General features: G+C 54.3%; 1 protein-coding gene across 1 annotated transcript; it reads right to left on the minus strand.

The window, feature by feature from the left end:
• Positions 1 to 468: 468 nt before the first annotated feature.
• Positions 469 to 2,169, minus strand: LOC119364907 (probable galacturonosyltransferase-like 3). Its single transcript, XM_037630478.1, has one exon. It carries the CDS (start codon positions 2,016 to 2,018, stop codon positions 987 to 989), a length of 1,032 nt encoding a protein of 343 aa, XP_037486375.1. The 5' UTR covers positions 2,019 to 2,169; the 3' UTR covers positions 469 to 986.
• Positions 2,170 to 11,541: the final 9,372 nt, after the last annotated feature.

The following is an 11,541-nucleotide window of genomic DNA, read 5'->3' on the forward strand; positions in this document are numbered from 1 at the left end:
TGTACTCCTCGGATCTGCACTAAGCCTGCACAAAGCCAACGTCTGACGACAACATCATTCACAACACTCTAGCTGCAGCAAGCGAGCGATCATTCCTTTCACCAACCGGAGACAGTAACACGGGAGAAAAGGGAGAAACCGACCGAGCCCTTTCTTAAGCCTCTTTTTTTTTTGACACAGGTTCTTTCATTCTTTGGCCTCCCCGGCACGAGATGAAGGAGCCAAATGATTTTCCCCGCCTTTACCAAAAAGGTTCCGGCCGAGCACTTGGCCACCGACCACTCACGTCGCAACAAACCACACACTAACCTAATCGTTCAGGGCCCATCAACGCTTTAAACCAAAGTGGAAACGCCGGATCAGATTCCTGAAATCTGGAGCCACAGGCTTGAGATTTGCGCCACAAAACGACGTCCAGTTAGCTGCTCTCAACGAATTAAGTAGCGCATGTATTTGACACAATCTAAGTTTCCACGCCTTACCATATGATATACACCACCGAAAACATGCAAACAAAAATATACCCTCGATTATTTTGGCAGTTTTATCGTATTACTATAGATAGAGTACATCTGTTTCAGATTTCGATCCTAACAGAAAACGAATGGAATCAAATAAGATATTCCCCCAACAGGCAAAAAAACAACAGCTGTACACAACCCGTCGCTGCATCTGGCGAGATCTCATCTCGTCTCAGCATCCGTCCCAGCAAAACCTCGACACACCCGTCACCACCATGCGGGCCTATATGTCAGTACCGACAGGGCCACTCCAACCAGCGACATAAAATTGTCCACCTGGGCCCGCGCCGGGCCCATCCCATCCTGCGAGGCCACCAGGTACGGTGTGTCCGTCCGTCACTGCCCCTACACCGAGTCACCGACACCGACCCCGACGACGGCGACGCCGCAACCGAGCCGGGTCATGGGCAGTGATCCGGACTCGAACGACCGACTTGTCACTCCAGCGACCTGGGCCTCGCATTGTCAGGCCACGGCGGCGAGGAGGTCGTCACGGGCGCCGCGGCGGCGTAGCAGGTCGTAGGGCGCCCAGAGCGCGTCCAGCGGGCAGGGGCGGCCGGCATCCAGGCGAAGCCACGGCTTCCCCTTGCCGCTCCAGTGCAGCAGGCTCACCGGCCCCGGGTGCAGCTCCCGGCACTGCCCCGCCACGTTGTCGCCGCCGAGGCCGTGCTGGTTCCACCTGTGCTGCACGGCCTTCACGTCGCCGGCGAACACGAGGAGGAACGGCGGGAGAGACCCCAGCTCGTATATCCTGGCCTCCTGCTTCTGCACGTCCATCCAGTACTCGAGCTTGGCCGTGTACCCGCCAGCCCGCCACCTGTCGAGGTCGATGACCATGACCCCGGTGTTGAAGTAGCAGGGCGCGCGCGTGCGGTTGGCGAAGACGGAGGAGTAGGCGGGATGGCGCCAGAAGGCGTCGGTGAAGTAGAGGGTAAAGTTGGCGTTGCAGTACTCGGGCGCGGCGAGGGCGGCTTGGGGGCCGAGGTCGGTGGCCCAGAGGCGCGCGACGTCGTCGACGACGAGGAGGTCCGAGTCGAGGTAGAGGACGCGGGGGACGGAGCGGGGGAGGATGTCGGCGAGGTAGATGCGGGCGTAGTTGAGGGGCTGGTCGAGGGCGCGACGCACGGAGGAGGAGATCTTGCCGCAGACGAGGCGGGCGTCGAAGCGGTGCACGGTGGCCGGGAGCGTGGGGAAGGCGGCGGCGAGCGCGGCGCGGAGCCTGGCGAGGCGGCGGGCCGGGGAGGCCGAGGAGGCGACGAAGTGGAAGGCGATGGACTCCGGGCAGGCGGCGTGGCGGAGCACGGAGAGGACGCCCGCGAGGGACCCGCGCAGGTAGGTGCCGTCGAGGGTCATCGCGATGTGGATCGTGGGCGCGCCCGCGCACCCCGCGCCGTTGCGGAACGCCGGCGCCTCCCTGAACTCGGGCAGCTCGGCCGCCGCCGCCGACGACGACGACGCGGCGGCGGCGAAGAGCAGGAGCGCGGCGAGGAGGCGCATTGCGGGGCGGGGACGGATGGGAGTGTGCACCGCTTTATTATTCCCCTCCCATCCGAGGAGAGGGGGAAGGTAAAGAATCGGGGAGGGGGGGATGGAATTTGGATGGGCACGGCACCGTCGGCACGGGTAGGAGGGGAGATGCAGAGTTAAGAGGCGGAGACGGCGGAGGGGAGGGTACAGGCTGGAAAGAGGGCGACGTGTGAGGTTTCCGCGTGGGTTTTCCGGGGCTTCTCGTTGGGATTTTTTCGTGTTTTTCCGGACGTTGGGCTTTGGTGGTTACGATTTCGACGGGGAGGCAGACGAGACGGCCGTAGCAAGCCCGTAGGCGTAGCAGGCTGCTGCGGCTGCGTGATCTTTGCGTGCGCTCTTTTTTAGCGGTAGCCGTTAGCCGGTTAGGCCCAAAGCACCAGCCGATTTAGGCCCTGTTTGTCTGGGCTTTTACTTCTGTTTTTTCAATGATTTCACTTCGGTCAAAAAACTATAAAAAAGCTATAAAAGCTTCTACATAGGTATTTTAGAGCTTTTCTCATTTTGAAGCTAAATATTGTCATAAAAGTTTTAAAAAACTTCTATGGCTTTTTAATCAAAATAGAAAAGCTGCAAAAGCAGAAGCAAAATCACAAACAAACAAGACCTTAGTTTAGCCCGACAGTGGGCAAAGCTTAGTAAGGCTCGCACAAGACCCATTCAAGGCTTCTTTTTTCTCTTTCTTTTAGGTTAATTGAGCACAAGAAAGTGTTTTTTTTAACCGTGCTCTCACCCCTTTCCATTAAAGCACAAGAGAGTTATCCAATTAATTAGCAAAAAACCAGGTGCAAACCTTACAAACTTGGCCACAACAAGCCAAACACAGACCAAACTCAACACAAAGTGCAAACTCCAACCCTCATTGTTGCTCATCAGCGTCATCGTCATCAACTGAAGTGCCCTCAAACCCAGCTGTCGCGCCAATGTCGGATTTCGGGCTCCGCAAACCCAAGAGAGATTCGAACTCAGCGGCGTGTGCGAAGAACTCAACCTCTCAAGCCGATCGATCCGCTGATCTCACGACCTAGCTCGATGAACACGACAGAGAAAGACACGGCCGTTTACCCAGGTTCAGGCCACCTTGTGGTGTAATACCCTACTACTGCTTTGTGGTGGATTAGCCTCGCGAGGGGCTGAGGATGAACTAGTACAAGTGGAAGAACATCCTCAGGAGGCGTGTTCTTGTGATGAGCTCTAGGGATTCGGTCTCCGGGGGTCCGATCCCTTCTACGGTGGTGGCTAGACTATATTTATAATGGCCTTGGTCCTCTTCCTTCGAAACTTAGGCGAGAAGGGATCCCACAACGGCCAAATTTGAAAGGGAACAAGAAGTACATATAATCTTGACGAAAGGCGGTCTTCGCCTACAAAGCCTTTGAGCGTGACCTCGTGGTGGGATCGGCGATGACATCTATCCTGCCGTTCTGGCGGTCTTGGTCTCGTTGCAGGCAAATGGCAATCTTTGGCTGATTCCTTGGGGCTCCACACCTGCGCTTGCCTGCTTTGCACCAAATTGGAAACCTGCCGCTCTGCGCCCGCTGGCGCGCGCCTGGCCTTGGTCATCATGGTTGATGTCATTTCGTCCTCGTGAGGCTGGGTCTTGCATAGAGATCTCTGCTCCGTCAGGAGGCCACCTGTGGCGGCTGCTCCCTCTGGAGGTCTTGATGTCGCCCGCCTCGCGAGGCTTGGCCCCTCGCGAGGGTCTTGTCTTGCCGTAGTTTAAGCTGGGTCGTACCAAGCCGTCGATGAAGCCACATCATGGGCAGCAGGCAGGCAGGTCTGGGTACCCTGGTTCCCAGAACGCTGACAGAAGCCCCCGAGCCCAAGGCGCGCTCGCACTTGGCTTCGAGGCGAAGCCAAAGGGCAAGTACGGAATGCCGCAGGCTCCAATCGCCTGCGGACCGAGCCGGCGCGTGGCGCTTGATGGGACGTGGGCATCTCCGCTTCCCCATGTCGCCTCGGCAATTGTTCGACTTAACGACTGCCTGCTGCATGTAGAGAAAACCATCATTACTGAGGATCATGGGAGGCCGAGATTTACCTTCTCCTGGCTATAAATGGGGGAGCGGGCGGAGCCCCCTGCCCATCTTCGCCTTCTTGCTCCCTGCTTCTCCCTCCTCTTGCTCCACCGTCTTGCTAGTGCATCCATGGCACCGATCAGGAGGTTCTCCACAGGGGAGAAAGGGAAGGCCCCTGAGGTGGAACCCGCGCTGCTCCCGCCGAAGAAGAGGCCGGATCACTCCCGGGACAGTGCCGATGAGGCCGCGATGACACGGCCTTGGCACGAACGGGCCCCGCCAGGCTTCTCTATTCCTTTGTACGCACGCGCGCAGGGCCCCGCGCATGATGATCGGTGTCACGAGGAGCTGAGCCGTGGAGGCGGGCAAGCAGCAGCCGCGAGGCTGCCTCCTTCGCAGACCCACGCCGAAGGCTTGGTCCGGGAGTTCATGGTGTGGGCGGTAACGCCGTCGCACACATGGATTCGCCTCCCGAGGCCCTTTGCGAGGGAGATACCGTCGAGGGGACCCATCGAGCTATGGCTGTAACACGACGGATGCTGCGGCCTAGCCGCAGAAGCAGAGGTCGAGGTTGTGGACACCGGCGATGCCTTCATGACCCGAGGGTGGGGCACGATTGCTCGCGTGCCGCCCGGAGGGGGGCCACGCCATCCACTTCGCGTACGCCGGGGCGTCGACGCTCTTCTTCAAGGTCTTTGATGAGGAAGGCCGCGGTTGAGCTGCTGCTCTGATGGAGGTGGCTGCGGTGACAGGGCCACCGGCGGTGAACTTGCCCTTGGCCTTGCCAGCGATTCCTCCGACAGCGGGGACGCCTCTTCGGACAGCAGCAACGCTTCTTCCGAGCATGACTCGAGCGATGACGTCAGCTACGAACCACCGAGCTGTCGTGCCCGTGCCTCGGGAATGGCGTTAGCTCAGCGTCGTCGGTCAAGCCGTCGGGGCCGCGCTTTGCATTTCCCACTACGGCATGGTCCCCCTTTCATTCTTGTAGTAGCTTAGCGCTCTACGTCTCTAGGACCTAGTCCCTAGGCAGGCTTCAGTCGTTGCTGGTATGCCAGGTCATGATGTCGTGGTCAAGGCTAGGAGGTGAGTGCCCTGAGGTCCGGTTGGAGCCCACGAGTCGCGATGCTCAGGAGGTCCCATTTGACGTGCAAGCAGCTCCCGAGGGACTGAAAAGGAAGCATCCTTGCCCCAGCGAGGTCGCGAGGGTCGTGAGGTTGATCATGAGACTGGTACTTTGCTCATGTTTGGAGACTTATCTTGGCGATCCGTGCTTATCTTCACACCACGGTGGCAGCCTTCGCGTGATGCATGGCCGCATTTCCATAGCCGCGACAATCCTTAAGCGAAACTCGCATCGACCCCTTCCCCTTCCCTCATCTGGGTGCTCTACGTCCTCGGGTCCCGGCTCCCGAGCGAGGCTCAGCTGCCGCTAGTTGGTCAAGGCCAGGGGTGAGAGCTCGGGAGCCAGTAGGGGCCCCTGAGGCATGATGCTCAGAGGCTCCCCCTTTAACACACAAGCAAATTGGGTGGGGGAAAGGGACGGCTGGCCTCGCGCAGGCGCCTTGGAGTGATCGTTGTCGGTGTCAAAACCGGCGGATCTCGGGTTGGGGGTCCCGAACTGTGCGTCTAAGGCTAATGGTAACAGGAGGCTGGGGACACGATGTTTACCCAGGTTCGGGCCCTCTCGATGGAAGTAATACCCTACTTCCTGCTTGATTGATCTTGATGATATGAGTATTACAAGAGTTGATCTACCACGAGATCATAGAGGCTAAACCCTAGGAGCTAGCCTATGATTATGATTGTTGTTGTCCTATGGACTAAACCCTCCGGTTTATATAGACACCATAGGGGGCTAGGGTTACACAGAGTCGGTTACAGGGAAGGAGATCTACATATCCGAATTGCCAAGCTTGCCTTCCACGCCAAGGAGAGTCCCATCCGGACATGGGGCAAAGTCTTCAATCTTGTATCTTCATAGTCCAACAGTCCGGCCAAAGTATATAGTCCGGATGTCCGAGTACCCCCTAATCCAGGACTCCCTCAGTAGCCCCCGAACCAGGCTTCAATGACGATGAGTCCGGCGCACAAATTGTCTTCGGCATTGCAAGGCGGGTTCCATCTCCGAATCTAGAGTACCTGTTGTAGCGAATAGTGTCCGGCTTCCCATTAATGTTGTACTCCTCGGCTTATGTGCTTCAATAATGGTTATCTCCACGTGTTGAGTGAACACGAGAAGTCGGGGCATTTTTATATTTGCCACCCTGACCATGTAAGTAAATCGTCTATTTAAAGAGACGGGGATCCTCAGATCCAAATCACACCATCCTCCCATTGGCAAGCTCTCATCAGAGCGCGCCCGGAAGAAACCATCCAATCATGGCCGACCATCGCAGCTCCTCCGCTTGCTCCCGTAGCACTAAGCCATGTGATTGGGAGAAGTCTTCTGTTCCCCATAGCCGACTAGTAGAGTTGCAGACCCAGGGGTTTCTTCCACTTGCATACATGGTCCCCGTCCGAGCCGGACTAGCCACCTATAATGGCGGGGAGCAAGCAGAGAGCTTTCCCAACCCATCTCAGGGGGAGCGGGTATGCCTTGTCCCTTATTTGCTGAGGGACTCGGGTTTCCAATCCACCCGTTCCTCTGCGGGCTCCTGGAGTTCTATGGCCTCCAGCTGCATAATTTTACCCCTCCCTCCGTACTGCACATCGCAGGTTATGTTGCCTTCTGCGAGCTATTTCTGGGCTGCGAGGCTCATTTCGAGCTATGGAAGAGGCTATTCTGCCTCGTCCCTCGTAATCAAGAGGGATCAATATATCAAGTGGGCGGAGCCGAAATATGGCGCGTCGCCAAGACCGGATACTTGCCCGGCACTCCAAAGAAGACATCCGAAGACTGGCCCTCGGAGTGGTTTTATGTAGAGTATGTTCCCCTTCCGGACCCAATTCGGACGGGCCTTCCCGAGTTCAGTAATGCTCCACTGAAGAAACGCCAAAGCTGGCGCCCCTGGAGCCCCCAGGAAGAAGATAATAGAGAAGTCCTTTACCTGATGGGCAGGATAAAAACGTTGGCCAAATCGGGATTGACAATAATCGAAGTCATGTCAATATGCATAATGCGGGGGGTGCATCCACTTCAATATCGGGGTAAACCCATGTGGCACTTCAACGGAGAAGACGATGCTACCCGCTGCGGTCATAAAGGTCCGGACTCCGCCGCCGCTCTGGCGAAAATACTGTCTGACTTATACAAGGGAGAAGAAGAGGAGTTCCTCCATATTAAGCCACGAGATGGATTTTCTATGTACAACCCCCCAAGCTGGGTGAGCTGCCATCCTTTATTCAACTCCATTTATTCCCGCTCTCTTTATCATAAATATTTACCTTGCCAATTCCTAGCAGGAACTGAAAAAGGCCGTAAGGGAGATTCACAGCCCCTCTCCACAGCTAGAGGACCCTGGCCGGGCCCTTGACCCCAGACTTGAAGAAGATCCGGACATATCTGTGGAGCTTGTCGACGTGACATTTTACCAGGCAAGCTATGACGACACCTTGGTGGCCATCGTCGCTGACTATCCTGGACTGCTCCCTGTATCGAACGTAAGTAAAACCGAAGTTCTAACTTCCGAGAAGGATTCCTTCTTTACGCCTTACCTTATGCACATACATTGTACTTTATAGAAACGGCTACCGGGACGCCGCGCCGAGCCCACGGGGGCTCATCGGCATAGGGCACCCAGGCCAGGCAGGCTTAAGAGGAAGGCGGTTAGGATTGAGACACCATCGCAAGAGGTATAATTTAAAACCTGCTCCATGATTATCGTCTTTGAAATGTAACGACGTCCATTGTGTCCTGGCAGAAAGAGTAGTCACCGGACTATATCTGGAGACCCTGCCTGCCACGCCTCCGCCAGCTGGATTCCAGAACCGGCCTCAAGGGTGGAGGCTAATGTGGGGACAACACCGAACTATCCTCCTACAGAGGATGCAGATAGATTCTCTGCTACGAACTCCGAAGTGGAGAGCGCCATGAATCACCGGCGACGACGGGCCGTACTCCGTGACGCTAGTTTCTCCGAAGAGGCATTTAATGCCTTCAACTCAGGAGACGCATACATCCGAGTTGCTCAAGATGGACTCGCTAGAGCCACGGACCAGTATGTAAAGGATATACGGGTAAGAAAATTTGATAAGTATGTATATCAGTAGCCCCTGAGACTCGAAACAGTTGGCACAACTGATTTAAGGATCATTGTATGCATAGGTTCTTGTAGAGAAGAATACCCATTTATCTCAAGAGCTAGAGGAATGCAAGGCCCAGCTGAGGGCCGCAGTTGCCAAAATAGAGGAATCCAAGAAGGCCTCATCTGGTAATACTTGTCTCAATCAAAGAGAATTTAAGTACGTATACCAGTTAGTATTCGGCATGCTTTACAAATCTAACAATAGATTCTGCAGACAATTCCGGAGATAATCCGGAGATCGTACGAGAGGATGAGCCGCATGCTCAAAGATAGCTAAAGGCTGGCGAGCCTGTGCTTACACAGGTTAGGCGAGAGAAAAATGATCTCCAAGATACCAATGTCCGGCTAAGCATCGAATTAGCAGATGTTCGAGCCCAGCTTGCTGACTCCGTGAAGGAGAATAGGAGGCTTCGGCGCGGAATTTATGGTAAGTGTTTAAACGAACTGTTGTACAGTTCGGCGAAGAAACGTGTTAACAGAGTTATGTCTGTAGGTATGCTGACAGGCCGTACTGAAGAGGAGATGCCCGGATCCGTAGGCGATCTGCTGTAAGATCTCTCACAACTGCACGAACGAGTTCGGCAGGTGATGCAAGGTATTGCCCAGGCCTTGTGGCCATCCGCTTCCCTGCCAGGAGGCATGGGGGAGCTTGTGGAGATGCTCAAGGGAGCACGGCAGCGCTTCCAATTATGGAAGATATCATCCTGCCGACAAGGTGCAAGGGAAGCCTGGGCCATGGTGAAGAAGCGATACACCAAGGCTGACCCGAACCATATGGTCGAGGTCGGCCTTGGTGTATCACTAGAAATCCCCGTAAGTCTGGTATATGACCAAGTAGAGTTAGCCGCAAAGTATTCCCAACAAGATTGTAGGCTAGACAACCTGTTGGATGGTATAGAAGAAGAATTTAGCCAGTCCAAGTGACTATGTACTTCAGTGGACGTATGTAGTCCCCAGCCGGATTGTAAATCATTTGTCTTGGCGGACCTTTTCGCTTCAGCCTCCGGACCCGACAGTCCGAAGTGTATCCGAATACCTGCTCAATTATGTAAAACCGGGGTACACGTGGAAACCAGGCGTAGGGGTCATAAGTGCTTGAACAGACAAGTACCCAACCAGTTATGTTATATTACATGGATAGTAAGAAACATCTTCCAGAGAGAATAGTTCCGTTAAGGGTTCTTTTCCCTGGGTACGCATGCATTAATGTGCATGTCCGAACTGCGAACAGAGATGCAAAATACAAACATTTGGGGATTTATGTTATAATAGATAAAAAACATCTTTTGTTCACCGACCGAATATTCCCTTAAGAATCCTAGCTTTCGGCTTCACCCAGTCTGAGGTACACATCCGGCTGGCCCGGAAGTAACAATCGCAGAGGTGCTCCCCTTATGCCCTAGCCGAATTAACGGGAACGTAGGGCATAAACACAAGAGCCAGGCAACCCAGCTTGGCCAAAACTTAAGTCATATCGATGCATATAATGGTGAAAAAAGGGGCACATATGGAGAAGTTACACATACGCACTGGGCATGAAGCCTGGAAAATAATTATATTAAGCTTATGTATAAGAAGCCCCCAGGTATAAGTGGCGCGCATAGCACGGTGAAATTGTGTGGACGTGTCACACTTTAAGCCTTCTAGAGCTATATAAGAAAGAAGAAAAAAGAGAGGATATAATATAAAAGGGGCGGAGGTAAGGAGACAAACACAGAGTCCGGCGCTTAGGCGTATAATCTTTGGAGTTTGGCCGCATTCCATGGGTTCGGCTCTAATCGATTATCCGATGCATCACGCAGGTGGTACGCTCCTCCGGTGAGATTTTTATCAATGATGAAGGGACCCTCCCATTTGGGCTTGAGCTTGTCCTTTTTCTTCTCCGGTAAGCGTAGAACGAGTTTGCCAATATTGTAAGTTTTGGTCCGCACTTCTCTGCTTTGATACCTTCGAGCTTGCTGCTGATAGAATGCGGAACAGGCTTTTGCTACATCGCGCTCCTCCTCCAGGGCATCTAGATTGTCCTGCCGATCGAGCTCGGCTTCTCTCTCTTCATACATGCGCACCCGAGATGAGTCATGAATAATATCGCAGGGCAATACCGCCTCTACGCCATACACCATAAAGAATGGTGTGTATCCGGTAGTGCGATTTGGCATGGTCCGCAGCCCCCATAGTACGGAGTCGAGCTCCTCGACCCAGTGCGTATCTGATTCCTTCAAGGATCGCACTAGTCTGGGTTTGATGCCGCTCATGATGAGACCATTTGCACATTCGACTTTACCGTTTGTTTGGGGGTGATAGACAGAGGTGTAATCGAGCTTAATGCCCATATTGCCGCACCAAGTTTTCACCTCATCGGCTGTGAAATTTGAGCCATTATCAGTGATGATGCTGTGGGGTACACCGTAACGGTGCACAACCCCTGCTATGAAGTCCATCACTGGTCCGGATTCGGCCGTTTTAACTGGTTTGGCTTCTATCCATTTGGTGAACTTGTCCACCATGACCAATAAGTATTTTTTCTTATGGCTTCCCCCTTTAAGGGGTCCGACCATATCAAGCCCCCAGATCGTGAAGGGCCAAGTTATGGGGATTGTTTGGAGAGCGGTAGGGGGCATATGGCTCTGATTGGCGAAAAGTTGGCAACCGACGAAATGTTGGACAAGGTCCTGTGCGACTGCTCGGGCTGTCGGCCAGTAAAAACCTGTACGGAAGGCGTTTCTTACAAGTGCCCGAGCTGCGGCATGGTGGCTGCCGAGTCCGGCATGGATTTCGGCCAAGAGCTGCCGCCCTTCCTCTTCGGAGATGCATCTTTGGAGCACTCCGGTGGCGCTTTTCTTATAAAGCTCTCCCTCGTGGACATTGTAGGCTTTAGAGCGCCGCACAATGCAACATGCTTCATTTTGGTCCTCAGGGAGTTCTTGCCTCTCTAGGTAGGCTAAGAAGGTTTCTGTCCACGGGGCAATGATAGCCATAATTATGTGGGCAGAAGGTGTTATTTCGGTGCCAGAGCCTCCAATTACATCGGATGGTTCGGTATCTGGGGTTATATTCGGTTCCGGACTGGTATTGCTGGTTTCCCCTTCCCATACCATGGATGGCTTGAACAACCATTCCAAGAAGATATTAGGTGGGACGGGGTCGTGCTTGACGCCGATGCGGGCGAGGATATCTGCCACTTGATTGTTTTCTCGAACCACATGATGGAATTCGAGCCCCTCGAACTGA

Source organism: Triticum dicoccoides, chromosome 2B (assembly GCF_002162155.2).
Source record: "Triticum dicoccoides isolate Atlit2015 ecotype Zavitan chromosome 2B, WEW_v2.0, whole genome shotgun sequence".
NCBI lineage: Eukaryota > Viridiplantae > Streptophyta > Magnoliopsida > Poales > Poaceae > Triticum > Triticum dicoccoides.